Source organism: Dipteris shenzhenensis, chromosome 26 (genome assembly GCF_047967505.1).
Source record: "Dipteris shenzhenensis isolate YYH24624 ecotype China chromosome 26, Dip_SZ_1.0, whole genome shotgun sequence".
In the NCBI taxonomy this organism is placed as follows: domain Eukaryota; kingdom Viridiplantae; phylum Streptophyta; class Polypodiopsida; order Gleicheniales; family Dipteridaceae; genus Dipteris; species Dipteris shenzhenensis.
This window is the reverse complement of record NC_141621.1, coordinates 32,437,889-32,453,283: the sequence shown is the minus strand read 5'-3', so window position 1 is coordinate 32,453,283 and position 15,395 is coordinate 32,437,889. Positions and strand designations below refer to the sequence as shown.

General features: G+C 40.3%; 1 protein-coding gene across 2 annotated transcripts in view; it reads right to left on the bottom strand.

Moving 5' to 3' along the window:
* Positions 1–10,895: 10,895 nt before the first annotated feature.
* Positions 10,896–15,395, bottom strand: part of LOC147884970 (cAMP-dependent protein kinase regulatory subunit-like) — a 45,089-nt gene continuing 40,589 nt past the window's right edge. For both annotated transcript variants that reach the window (XM_087397939.1, XM_087397938.1), the window contains one exon: positions 10,896–11,007. In XM_087397939.1, coding sequence (XP_087254065.1) covers positions 10,924–11,007 — 84 coding nt within the window. In that variant the 3' untranslated portion in view covers positions 10,896–10,923. The remainder of the gene's footprint in view (positions 11,008–15,395) is intronic.

Here is a 15,395-nt window from a genome sequence, read left to right as displayed (position 1 = left end):
CTTTTGGCTTGCAGCAGTTGGATTAATCCCACCCCTTCGTATGGGTGCTCCGGCAAACCAGCTCGAGACTTTGCATCTCTCTTTGGTTGCTCAGCAGGCAGCTATCGAGAAGCAGGGGGGCCTTGTGCGATCTCTCAAGGCTTCTAAGGCTGACCATGCTGCCATTGAGGAGGCTGTGAAGCTCCTCCAAGACATGAAGCTATAGGTTTAGGATGCTTCCAAGGACAGTGCTTGGTGTGGGGAATGGAGTTGGTAGCGCAGAATAAAAGCGGGCGCCTGGCTCGGAGCTTGAGCTGCAGACTTTACTGAGGCATTTGGCTAGCGAGTCGTTTGAGTCAAAGGAGCCATGTTGGAGCTGTTGTCGTGAACCACCCACAAGCTTTCGCCTGTAGTCATCGCTGGCACACGTAGTATATAAGCTGGGCATAGAGCTGGAGCATTGGCCCGTTAAGGTCACTGGTGAAGACGTGGAAGGAGCTGTTGGAGCCATTGTGAGTCATAGCCATGGCTGTCAAGCAGCTCATATGCAACCTGGACGGTTTGCATTTGTGGACGGTGCAAAAGAGCAACGGTCATTGTAGAATGTCTGGCAAGTTAGAACCATAGAAGATACGCGGGCTACTATTCCAGTCTCAACTCCTTTGTGAGGGCTGTGATGGTTCCAGTCAAAAGATGGGCAGCCACTTAGTCGCCTATGAAGCACTTTTGGCATCAGTTCAAGAGGCCCTTGAAGTTGGAGAGGTCGCCTCGAAGTTGTAGGAGCTAGCTCAAAGTCACCATTAAAGGGCTTGTTGAGGAGCCCTCAATCTACCTCTCTATTTCTCTCAATGGCTCTTTCTCTCAGAAGGATAGAAAAATCTTTCTCTCTCTTTCACTCGTTTCTCTCGAAAGAACAAATCTCTCCCTATATCTTTCTCTGACGGAATGACTAGAATTCAACGGAAATTCTCTCTTTCTCAGAGTACAAGGAATGAAAGGAATTCTTAGACATGCAATGGATGAATTCCTCTCAACGAAAGAGAATGGAATACTCAATCCCTCTCTATCTCTCAATCTCTCAATCACTCTCACAAGAAGGATGGCGCCTCAGCGAAAGGCAGAACCAAGCTCTGATACCATGACAAAATATGAAGAGGGGAGAGGAGAAGAGTGGAGATGAGGAGAGAGGGCACAACTAGAGAGCACACCACAAATGACTAACTGTACACTAGATTTATTTGAAAAGATAGAATATATATAAACCCATTTAGGGTTAGGGTTAGGGGATCTAACCCTTTCCTTTATAGCACTCTATAAGGTTAGTGCTATGCACATATGATCACATGATGGTGCTATGCACACGTGATCACATGATGTTGAGCGTGAACTCTCAACAAATAGGCCAAGAGAACCCAAGAAGAAGGGTGCTTTCAAGGATACGATAGCCCAGCTAAGGTTAAGGAAGTAAACCTGGCACTGAAAGGGGCAGACCCACAACCAGTATACATAGCAAATGACCTAACCCTTAATGAGGAGTATGCTTTGATTTCCCTCCTCCGAGCGTACAAGGACTGCATGGCTCGCAAGTACATAAACATAAAGGGTGTGTCTGTTGAGGTTGCATAGCACATGATACCCATGCTATATGAGATCAGGCGAGTGCGCTAGTGTCCCTATCCTATGAATCCCAAATATGTGCTCAGAGTGAGGGAGAAGATTTAAAAACTCAATTTGGGATTCATCTATGAGATAGAGCATACAGATTGGGTGTCACCCATTGTGATAGTCCTAAAGAAGAATGGAAAGATTCGAGTATGTGTAGACTTGAAAAAGGTCAATGCTGCCACACGACTACCCATTGCCTTTAACGAAACATATTCTAGAAAGAGTGTCTAGGAAGGAAGTTTACAGCTTCCTAGATGGGTTATCGAGATACCAAGTATCCATCACCTTGGAAGATCAACATAAAACTACCTTTGCAATTGAGTGGGTGTGTATGTAGCCAAAGTGATGATATTTGGACTTACCAATGCACCCACCACATTTCAGCCAGTTTGTGATCACCATCTTCAAGGAGTACCTAAGGGACTTTGTAGAAGTCTTCTTGAATGACATGTGCATGAATTCAACATGGCATGATCATATGAGATACCTGAAGCTAGTCCTTGAGAGGTGTAGGTTGTACCGGTCAAACACGATGTGATTCTTGGTCACATAGTGTCAAAAAATGGCATCTCCATTGATTACAAGATTAAGCTCATTCTAGAGCTATCCCCTCCCACAAATGCCAAAGGAGTTCAGTGGTTTACAGGCCATATGGGCTACTATGGGAGGGACATGTTGTTCTATGCAAACATAGCCTGGCCATTGTACAAGCTATTGGTAGTCTTTGAGCAGATTGAGGAATGTCAAAAATCCTTTGAAGCCATCAAGCTAGCTCTGGCCACAATACCAATATTACAAGCCTTGGATTGGAATCTAATATTCCACATCCACATAGATTCCTCAAACTTTGCCACCAGATGCATGTTAGCCCAACCAGGGGAGTACAACTTGGACTACATGGTGTACTTTGCTAGCTAGCAATTAAACGATGCCGAGGTTAATTACAATACGACAGAGAGGGAAGGCCTGGCCATGGTTTATGTAGTAAAGAAGTTTAGGCATTACTTGCTAGACAACAAGTTTGTTTTTTTAATTGATCATTAAGCATTACTATATTTAATTAATAAGCCTTGCATGACGGGATGCATAACAAGGTCGATGCTAATTCTTCTAGAGTTTGACTTCACAGTTGCAGTGCACAAAGGAAAGACCCATGTCCTAGCCAACAACCTCTTCAGGATTCCCAATGGGGAAGCTCCAATAGGAGTCGAGGATTACCTCCCAAATGCTCCCCTATTTCTCATTGACATAATCCCAAAGTGGGCAGCCAAAATAGGCCACTACCTCGCAAATGGGTTACCCCTGAACAAAGCCCTCAAGAGGGATGACAGAGCCTGCAAACTCATTAAGGGCGTAGTACCATATCAGCTAATTGCATGTCAACTCTACCACATGGGCAAGGATTGCATCATGTGCAAGTGCATGTGTGAACATGAATATATAGATGTGCTCAAAGAAGTCCATTCTCGGATAGCAAGTGGTCACTTTGCTCGTTGATGTTATGGAACGTAAAGTGTTACATGCAGTCCTTTGGTGGCCAACACTCTTCGAAGATGTAGGTGAGTTTATCAAGCGATGCGATCCCTGATAAAGAGTACAAGTTCCACATAAAGCAAACATGATGCCCCTAATGGGAATACTAACTGATCAGCCCTTTGAGAAATGGGGCATAGATTTTGTTGGTCCGATAAGCCCGATAGGTAAAGGAATAGGGGCCAGATACTTCATCTTGGCCACAGATTATTTCACCAAATGGTTGGAGGGGCGATCCATAAGAAAAGCTAATGCATGGTCCATAGTTAAGTTTTTATACGAAAAAGTCATTACACGGTTTGGGTGTCCCTTGGAATTAGACAGCGATTGAGGAACTCATACCCTCAATGGAATTAGTCAATGATCGAGGAACTCATTTCCTCATCAATGAAACCATAGCAATTCTGACTAGCGAATTCATGATCATACATAGGAAGTCGACACCATACTATCCCATGGCAAATGGCCTGGCTGAGAGCTTGAACAAAACGTGCTAGAAGATTATAACTTGCATAGTCGAAGCTAGTCGTACTGACTGGGAGCACAAGCTCCTTGCAACATTGTGGGGAGAGAGAGAGAGAGAGAGAGAGAGAGAGAGAGAGAGAGAGAGATTGGCATAATGAGATCTTGTTTATCCTTGATTGTTGCTATGAAGACATATTTCCTTCACTATAGTCAAAATCCAACCCTTGAGGGGCCTCATAGCATCATTTCAAGCTTTCTATTCACACATTGAGGAGTTAATGTTCTTAGAGTAGAGTCCAGTCTCCTAAACAAACTCTAGGATTTATTTCTATAATGCATGCTCTCAAATATCTCAAAGAGAAGGTGCATATGGAATTCTCTATCCTGCTAAATCTTCCTAGTTTTGATAGGTCTAGGATGGCCTAGAGGATGTTTTCAAAAGGTAGACCATTTTAGGTGTGCAGTTAATAAGGCAAGTTCAATAACAAGGTATGATGTTGTGCACTAGAAAACTCATCTTGGCACATAGATTCCTACAGACTGTGTTGTCATGGACACAAAAAGATATACATAATGGTGAAATTGATCGTCTTGAGCATTAGAAAGTGTGCAATCATGAGAATTCATGATGTGTAAGAAAGGGAGAGGAAGGAACCTGACCCAACATGGCAATTCGTTCAAGGGCATAATCCCATATAAAAATTGGGTGCCCAAATACCAAGGCATATAAAGCCTTAACTGATAGGGACTTCATTACCTAGCATCCACTTTGAGGGGTTGAGTTCCATGGAGTGGCTAGGTGGTTGAGGGTTGGGGAACCCTTAGTACATGGATCCACCACAGAGATTTGTCAAATTATGAACATGGTATTAGGGCCTATCTCTAGCTACTTGTGAGTTTGACGCATAGAGCCTATGCGGCATGGCAATAGGGGATCGGGTCCTCAACAAGAAGGCACTTCAAAAGTCGTGGAAAAATGACATGTGCATAAGATTGACACTTAGAGAATCTCTAAAGTTGTGGACAATGCCCCCCACCCCAAAAGCAGCTATCATGTAGGAGTTGGCATTAAAGAGCATGACGGCATTGAAATTGGGCCAATCACCTAACCTGATGAAGAGCAACTATATAGTAGACCTAAGACCATGCTGCACAAGTACTCAGAGCCTACACACACTATGTGGGGTCATTCTAGTAGCACATAAGCAATTGGCCAATAGTGACTAGAGCCCAAAGCTACATCAGTTAATCAGAGTGCAAAAGCTAGGGAAGAATCTTGGCTAGTCTAGTAGATGCTTGAAAAGCTAGTACAAAAGTTGGGCAAGGCAGAGCACTGTGTCATGAATAGATTACGGTGGTAGAGACAACATGGATGCTGACAACAATGTAGATTACAAAGGTCAACTAGCCATGAACAGAAATAGGGCAAAGTGATAGACTTGCAAGAGATGGCAACACGTGGCCTAGTTGCATGGTAGAAAGCTTACTAGAGCCATGATTGAAAATGATACATGGATCATGACGTGGCAATATAGACAACCAAAATATAGCACAGGATGACACTTGGCAAGCACATCAAAGGCGACATGAATAAATATGTGACATACATGAACAGGTGGACCAAGAAGGATTAATGGAAAATTACACCTTTCTAAGATTGGAAATTCACACACATTGAAGTGTGAAATGGATTTCAAGTCCTCCAATGAAAAATGCCATGTAATCAAGGAGTGCCAAACAAGATTAACCAAACATGCAAAAAGAAGATTTGCATAGTAAAAGCTCAGGGATAAAAAAGCCACAACATGACAATGGAATGACAAAATTCAACCCACAAATTGCAAAGAAGCATATGAGGATGAAGTCAATAGCAATTAGAATTCGACTTGTGATGGGGGGGATGTTAAAAAGTGCGCAATCATGAGAATGCATGAAATGTAACAAAGGGAGAGGATGGAGCCTCACCTAAGGATGACACGTGGCAATTAGTTCAAGGCATTTGAAAAGGGTTCCCCAATACCAAGCATGTAACCCTTGAGTGATAGAGGCCTCATTACCTTAATCTGATCCATTTTTAGGGATGGAGATCCATGGGTGGCAGAGGGTTGGGGAACCCTTAATACATGTCTCCACAACACAAATTTGCCACATGTAAAAGTATCAACATGGAGGTTACAAATAGCTAGAGATTAACCACATTCAATAATATGTTGCTATCAACTTTGATGACTTAGAATTTTTCTTTACATTGAATGGAAAGGATGTGAGGAGGTACCTTGCCCATTCATACTTTGGTAGAATAAATCAAAGACGTTTTCAAGTTTGACATGACCTATGAATGTAAACCGTAAACCTTTTTAGATTTCATGCATTGAGTCTATGTTGAATTTTGTTTGTCAAAAAATGTTATTACTTTTATAAAAGTTTATCATGACAAAGCTAGAAAATATATTCTCAAGCTTTTTGATATCTAATCATGGAAATTACTTTGAATTTGTGTAGTTATTAAATTTGTGATGGACAAGTTAATACATTTCATTGACCATTTTTGCAACAATTGTATTTGGAGGGATTTCATTTTCTAAAGTAGACTCAAATTATACCAAAAAAATAAACAGTACATATTCAGTCTCTATTGACATTTTACAAATCAATGAGTTTTTTGGTTGGATTGGAAGAGCAAAATCTGATCCAAGGAGAATGAACATTCCTTCATTTGAATCCCGGCATTCTCCCAGAGACAAGAGTCCCACCATTGCAAAGCAAGGACGTAGAGGTATTTTCATTACCATTGCAGACATGAAGGAGAATCTATTACTTTCAAGGTTGCATTTGATCGTGAGCTCTTTCCTTGGCTACACATGAACAAGTTTTCAACATACAAGGTGAATTGGTACAAGAATAGGTAGGCGATCACAAAGTTCATCATCGAAAAAGGGCTTAAGGTTTCTCTAAAAGATATAGTGTAAATATAACGAGTCTAAGTATATATAAAGGCTTAGTGTAGCCTTTATAGCATTCATCACCTATAAAATACTTTCCTCATTCTCCATCTCATACCACTTTCGCCAACACCTACAATGACCACCTCTCACAAAGCATACCACAATTTCATGGCAGCCACCACTTCTCATATGAGAGAGAGAGAGGAGTTTCATGAGATTTTTTATCACAAGATCAACTTGATCAAGGCAGTGTGAAAGGAACATGATATTTCATTGATGTAGCAAGTTTATGGATGGCTATATCAGCCAATTCCTTGTCCAACTAGGAATCTATTAAGGGCAATGGGTTCCTTGTAATTTTCTTATATAGTCAAAGGTGAGATCCTACATTTGGACATAGGCTACATAGAATCTACAATATTTTAGGTCCCGATCACTACAAAAAATTATCAACAAACAAAGAGTAAAGCGATCTTTGAATGGGGCCCATAGAAACACTCTTTGTGTCCATTGAAGTGGTGTATTTTGCATAGTCATGCTAGAGATGGAAGATCCCTCTACACTGAGGATCATACAAGAGGTGTTGTCTTTACTCACACTAGAGCATGATCATTGAAGAAAAGAACAATGTGGCTATCGAAGAAAAAATTGTTCTTGAATGGCATTATCTCACTGTCAATTTGGGAGAGCAATGTCAATTTGGGTTTCCCATACAAATGTCAAAATCTATGCACAAACTTGGCACTTGCAAGAACTTTAGAGGTTTCAATCATTGCAACATGCCAAGAAATGTTCAACTCAAGTTAAGCATTAGTAGTAGAGGAAGAGTTTCAAGAGGTCCAAGCCACTTTAGAGATGGAGAGGCAAGCTAAACGAGCTAGATCACAAATAAATTCCAGAGATCCCTCTTTATTATAGGATTACCGCAATTGATGAGAGAAAAATAAATTTTGGAGAGCCCTCTTCATTGTAAGACTATCAAAAATAACTTATGGAGAGCCCTCTTCATCATAGGACTATCCACTAGATTGATGAAGGCAAAATCTCCATCACCTATAAAGAAGGATTTGATGAAAAAGATGAAGATAATATTCTAAGTTAAATTTTTTCCTATTTCTCTTGATTTAAGGTTAGAATTTACAATGCATTCAATCCTCCTTGATAGATCCTCCCTCTGGAACTAATTCTTAATAAAGATTATTTATCTACTTATTGCAACTATTAGGCTATCACCATCAAAATTGATCATTTTTGGATGTGAGCTATTGGTAGAGGAAAAAACAAAGAAATGCATTAGTGTGTATTCATTCTTCATTCTTACCTCATGGAAAGAAGAAGTTAATAAAGTGTGGGACTCTATCAAAATTGATGTCCCTCTTACCTTTACCTCCATTTGTACCTAAATGTATTTGGATAAGCCAAAATTGGAGGATTCCTTCAGTGTTCATTTTGGTTCAAAGTCAAAGATTACTATGAGAAATGTGTGTGTCTTGAGCTGACGTGCATGAGACAAGTCCCTTGCTACCTTTTAACAAGGATTGATGGCATAGTTTCAGTGTCTTTTGAAATGATCTTTCATGGAAATTGTTGTCTTTCAATCTTTTCACCACTTTATAGCTCAAGGAGTAGCCTTAGGATACCATCTTCATAAGCCTAATTAAGATCCTACAATTTATGTTTGACTTCCTTTCTGTGTGACTTCAAGATCTCTCTTATTGCACCATTAGAGTAGTCATTACACTTGTGGAAATGCTGAAGTAATTACTAAATCTTCTCTTGGAATGTGTATAAGTATGCAATAAATGAAAAAATGTTTCTTTGTTTTAGCTAAATTGGTCTTTTCTTGGAGTAAGTGGATGTGTTGATGCCAACCAAATACTGGATGATCTAGGAATTGAGGAAAATAATGCAAAGGAGACACTACATATGAATTGAACATGTGACATTGATACATGAAGAAAGGGACACTCAAATGGATCCCTTGCATTATAGCAAGTAGACATATTCTATGAAGTAAGAAATGGTAGATTCGAAGAATTGAAAAAAATAAGAGGTATGCTTTTAAAAAGTTATGGAATATTGTCATCAAGCTAGTCAACCTATAAAAAAGGAGCACTTTCTCTAATTGAGACACATGTATTCAAATCAAGATGAAACTTGGTGCTACAAATTGTGGAGTGGGACCAAGAATCTACTATGAAAAGAAGTGGCACATATACAACACATCTTGTAGAAGCTTGTATCATAGGAGCTATACATTTCCCAAAATATCTTGTAGAAGTTTGTATCCTACAAGCTAGACTACATATAACAAATATCTTGTAGAATCTTGTATCATACAAGCTAGTTCTTGCTCAAAGTTTGTGTATCATATAGGATCATATATGGTAAGATGGAGTATTGGAACCCTAACCAAAATATTTAAAGTATATTAAGCAAGTGCTATGTCATTGTCATGGAGGTTAATTCATGAGCATGGTCAATGAGGATATGGCACATTGGCATTGTAGTTTGAGAATTATGTTTACTTGCTTTGTGTTTACACAATCTTGAGACAAAGAACAACCACACATTTGTAGAAAGATTTCTAACAAAAAAGCCCAAAATATTCAAAGTATATTAAGCAAGTGCTATGTCATTGTCATGGAGGTTAATTCATGAGCATGGTCAATGAGGATATGGCACATTGGCATTGTAGTTTGAGAATTATGTTTACTTGCTTTGTGTTTACACAATCTTGAGACAAAGAACAACCACGCATTTGTAGAAAGATTTCTAGCAAAAAAGCCCAAAATTACAAGAAATAGTCATAGTGGATAGAAATCACAAGAAATATTATTTGTTTTATTAGATAGACATGCGAGTGACAGGGATTTCTATAGACAAATTTTACATGTTTTGCTTCTCAGACTCAATAATTATGTAGTAGATGACAACACCACGTATTTATTTGCCTATTTATCATTGCTTGGTTTCATCACTCCTTTGCGACACTCATGACAAATTGTGTATTCACATCATCTCGAGTCGCTTGCACCTTTAAGTTCTTCAAGGCATTTGTTAAAAGAATGCCTATGTGAAGGGAAGGAACAACTATGTATGTTACTCCAAACCATTGCAATTTTGTCTCTAGTGGGATTCCAATGGTTAAAGATATGACATATCCATAGTTGTTCTGTGAAAATTGATAGATTAGTGCTCCCAATGAGACAAAAAAAATTGTTCCATATCTGACTACTTAGTTGACAAAGATTCAATACTATTTGGATTGAGCAAGAGTGTAGAATATTAGAGGTCTTGGAATAACAAGGACAATGGTGAAGAGTAATTAAGTCATATAAAATGTGTCTCTCTCCTCAAACTAGTTATAAAGAAAATGTGATTTCTAGCATATAAAGTCCTAGTATGAGTCAAAAAGAAGTTTGTCATCCATTTGATTAGAAAGCCAATGAAAAGATAGGATGGTAAATAATGCAAATGAGATGACAAAATATCTTGAGTTTTTGGGTCTTGAAGATCTTGAAGATAGTAAGGCCATGTGACGATCTTTACCTAATTTGGATGTGTATTGCACTAATAGGTTTAAACACCTCATCAAAAAACTATAACAAAGGTAAACATACAAGATTGGGTTCTTACAGAAAAAACGTGATGCCATAAAGGAATTAGAATAACACAATGAGAACATGTAGGTTCAATTGTGTAGAGCTAGAGGATGACCCAATCTCCTATAATGCTAAAATACCATGGAGTTCTTCCAAGAAAGCATAAGCAAACCTCCAAATGGAAAAGGACATGGATGATGATAATGATTATATAGTCATAGATTATACCTTACAGAGATGAGCTTATAAACTTAGCATCACAATGAATATATATAAATTTGAAATTTGATTTCTTTCATTGTCGTTTTTTATTAATCTAAGTTTTAAACTATATAAATCCCACATGCATCCACTCTACAGATTAATTTATAATATGGTCCTTTATCAAAGTGGCTCTAATGTTATGCAATTGTAAGGAGTGTATAATGCTAATAGGGCTTTTTAATGTGTGCTTAAGAAGGTGATGCCATTCCTTTGCAATTGTCTTTAATTGGGTACACTCTAAAGTCTCATCGTAAAACAAAAAGGCAACAAATCCCCTACATTAAATGCAATTTTCTCAAAAACATGATAGATGTTTCCCGATGTTGATATATATATCCACTGTGTACAAAATTCAAAGCAATCTCATGTATTTTAGACAAGAAAATCGAAATTTATAGTCAGTAATGTGAAAACAAGGCTAAACAAAGTACTTTACTGTCTCCAATATTGGTCATGCACAAGTTGACTCAATTTGTTCTTGGTCCTTCTTGGTGCTTTGCATAATCCTTTGTGTGCCGTTTGAGAATATCATCCAACTTACCAAGCAAGCGCTGTTGAAAATTTAGGGGGAAAAAATAATTATACAACTATTCTCTTGCTATGAACTAGTAGAACGACAAATTAGATTGACATGGAGCCAATGTGATTTTTTAAAACCCCAAAAAAGTACTATAATAACTATAGACCTACCATACAATGGAAAATGACTAAAGTGAATAAGTGAAAACCACCAACCATTTATAAGCCATCATAAACTATCATTTAAAATTAATATTCGCTCATCCCAACCTATCCAAGGTAATAGCGCTCCATACACCACTCACTACAAGGAAATGATGGGCTCTGTGACAGATGACACAAGATATCAGAACTCCTTGACAACATGTGAAAACAAGTACCTATGAAGACACAATGGAGTCAAAGTCCTACTCTCCCCCTCCTTGTCACATACCTTCATGAGGGTCTTCTGTGGCTGAATGGACTGACACAGCAAGGGACTAATGGTCTTCTGTGGCTGAATGGACTGACACAGCAAGGGACTAATGGCCCCTTATATAGAGGTGCGGCTGGATGCCTTGCATCCCTCCTCCCCCTTCGTTTTCAGATATTTGTCAACCAGACCCTCACAAGGCACTACTAGATAACTTGCTTCTTATTAACCTGACCTCCTGCTGTAACTCCGATCAGATTTGGCACTTGGTCAAGTAGTATACAAGGGAGTTCCATCATTTGTATAAGACCTCCAAATCAGGCTCCAATTTCACCAACATGGCAACCTAATGTATTGCAAAGATGCCAGCTTAGAGAGCTCACAGGGTAGCCTTGATGTTGCCCAAGTGGCAGGCAACCCACAGCCCAAATATGGACCATATGCAGCCGCATTCTCTAAGTGTGGAAAATGTAGAGGCCACATTATTGGCGTACCCTGAGGAGGGAAGGCTTTAGTAAAGATGTTTCTGTTTAAGAAAGGGAAAATGATGTGGATTTTTTGCTATTTTGGTCCCCATTTTTTTCTCCCCCTTTCTCTCTCTCCCCATTTTTTTCTCCCCCTTTCTCTCTCTCTCTCTCTTCTCTTCTTCTTCTTCTTCTTCTCTTAGCTTCTAGGGCAGACCTTCTGAATTTATTCAACTTGTATCCAAAATGATCCAAGTACACAAGAGAGACTTAGAATTTGTTGCACCCCTAAGGTGGTTGCTTCTTGCCAGACCTACAAATTGAGCACCAGCCCTCAGCTTATAATTACGGTACCATTCGGGTCTCCACCCCAACTGGACCGTTCAACCCTCTTCTTGGGCATCCAATCAATCCCAATATGTGCATGCACTATTACCTAGAAAAGAAATCAGGACAAGAGGCTAGACACTAAGCATGGCGACGCTTAAGAGCCATAGAGGAAAGGAGAACATGAGGGCAAAACGTTATCATGGGAGGGGAAAAGGAATTAGAAGGGGAGGGAATGAAGAGGGAGACTATGGCACAAGGGGAAAGGGAGAGAGGAAAGAGAAGCATGTACATGATGGGAGGAGGAATGTAAAGATGGAGACATCAAGGGAAGAGGACCATGCTTTATTTGAAAAGAAGGGAAGAGGGAAATCAAAGTACTAGCTAGGTGGCTTTACAAGAATGAGCATGTCCCCTCAAGGAATAGCCCCCTCCTTTTATAGCCAAGAGAGGGGGTCTCTCCCAATAAATGCATCCTCCCACATGCATGGTGTGTGTGGAAGAGTCTCCCATGTGGGCTAGGCGGTTACACACTCTCAATTGTGTACGATAACGCTTGGCCACATTTTTTCAAATATATCAACTCCCATATCCCAAGCCTATGATTCTCCCTTGGTCTCTTCCCAATTTTATAATACGTTCAAACATCTAGGAGGACAAGTGGAGGGTTGGCACAAGGAATCTTGCCACCTCATCCTACTTTCCCCATTATTTAACTTGCATCCTTGGACTTTCTATACCTCCCCCACATGAGCCTATCCTATATGGAGGGAATAACCCAATATAATATCCATCTCCACCTATTTTATATTACTTCTCCCATGGACTTTGGGCCATATCTCACTAAATGCAGGCATGGGACTGCCTAGGTGGAGAGGTGGCACATGGAGGAACCATGCCACCTTACATTTTATAATATTACTACCATGGATTATGTACGACACACCTTATGGGTCCTCTTACGTGGAAGGGTGGCACATGGCCATGCCCTGCCACCTCAACCTTGGGCCCTATGCACTCCATATTTTATTATACTATTGCCACACATACAAGCACACACTCATATTTATGCCTTTTTACTTTGGTCAAATTTATCCATAACAGTTCCCCCCCCCAGGTAGGGAATGCACAGCATTTCCATGCCTGGGACCATCATGCACAAAGAAGGGCTTGAGATAACGCTTGTTGATCACCTTCTTGCCATATGGCTCATGCAACTCCTGAACTTGTACAAACCCATTGCTACGTTCCTTGATGACTTTGTATGGACCGGTCCACAGTGGTAGAAACTTCTTATCCATTTGGTGGTCCAATCTGTTATCAAAGCATAGCACAACATCCCCCTCAGCAAAGTGTCTTTCCCATCCCTTGCAAATCTGAGCATCTAAGCGAGCCTTTTGTCGATTCGTTTGAATCTCTGTTTGATGTAGGGCAAGGCGTCGGGTTTCATCTAGCTTCTCAAGTTGCACCAACCGGGCCTCTACATGTTCATCTTCTGTCATCCTCTGTTCTTGTGCCAATCTCAAACCCGGAATCTCTATCTCTAGTGGTAAAATGGCCTCAGTACCGTACACCAACTCAAAAGGAGTGTGACCTGTAGACGTTTTATGAGTGATGTTGTAAGTCCATACGGCTTCTGTGACCTTCTAATCCCACTGGCTCCTATTCCCTATGGCCAGTTTTCCCATGGTTTTACAAAGGAGGCCATTAGTCTGCTTCGTTTGACCCATGGATGCTGGATAATAGATGCTAGAAGTGCGATGATCAATACCCATGCGATCCATGAGTAACTCCACTGCTTCATTTAAGAATGGACTCCCATTGTCAGATACTATTTCCATGGGTGTCCCAAACCTTGTGCAGATACATTCAAATATGAAATTTGAAACTGCCTTACCATTTGTTGTGGGGAGGGCGATAGCTTCAGCCCACTTAGTGACATACTGAGTGGCTACCAAAAGATACTTCTTTTTGCGGGCAGTCAAATTAGGAAAAAAGGGAGCTCATTTTGGGGCCTTTTAGAAGAGAGAGAAAATAGGCTCTCAACCAATCAAGAGTGGGCCAACGTAACGTTGAAAATTCAACAAAAGAAGATGAAAATAAGAAAAAGAAATAGTACTATATGTTCGTAGAAGCATGTCACATTAATGAGGTGATCTAATTTGAATCTTTTAAAAATTTATTTTCTGTGCAGAATTTGGTAATTCTGACACCGCTGACGCGTCCGGAACGGCCCAAAACCCCAGAAACGGCACTGGAAACGCTGGAATCGGACATCCGGAGGCCCGGAAACGGCCAAAAAAGGCCGAAAAGTGGGATTTGCAGCAAAACGCGATCTGGCACCTTTTGAAATCTCAAAAGGTGCCAGATCGCGTTTTGCTGCAAATCCCACTTTTTCAAAAGGTGCCAGATCGTGTTTTGCTGCAAATCCCACTTTTCGGCCTTTTTTGGCCTTTCCGAGCCTCCGGATGTCCGATTCCAGCGTTTCCAGTGCCGTTTCTGGGGTTTTGGGCCGTTCCGGACGCGTCTGCGGTGTCAGAATCACCAAATTTTGCACAGAAAAGTGTTGCTCTTATATGAACATTGAATGTAAAGCATGTGAAAGAATATATTTATTCCTTTTCACACTGACATTTCTCACGCAAGTATCTATATTTTCTTGCTTTTGTAGAGAGAGAAAAGAGAAAATAGTGAATTTCTTACAGGGCCCCAAAATGAGCTCCCTTTTTTCCTAATGTGGGAAGGGGCACGACACAATCTATTCCCCACTTCTGAAACGGATGGACGGACATCACTGGGTGATGTTGCCTAGCACGCAAATCCTTCCTACCAAAGAATTGGCATGGTTCACAAGTTTTGCAATGCATAGTGACATCCTTGAACAAGGTCGGCCAATAGTACCCAGGATGTAAAATCTTCTTAGATGTATAGTCACTCGCATAGTGGCCTCCACAAAATCCATCATGATAATGCTTCAACACCTTAGGCACTTCATCTGCATCAATGGCCCGTCTTAGTACCCCATCCATGCCTTGACGGTACAAGACCCCATCAAAGAGAGTGTAGTGCCTACTATCTCTTCGGGTCTTCTTTCTCTCATAGCTAGTACTTTTTGGAGGAAAGGAGAAAGTAGTCAAAAACCTATAGATACCACCATACCATGGATCCCCAACTTCTATGGACGCTACAAGGGTTACATCGAGGCACTCCTCTTAAT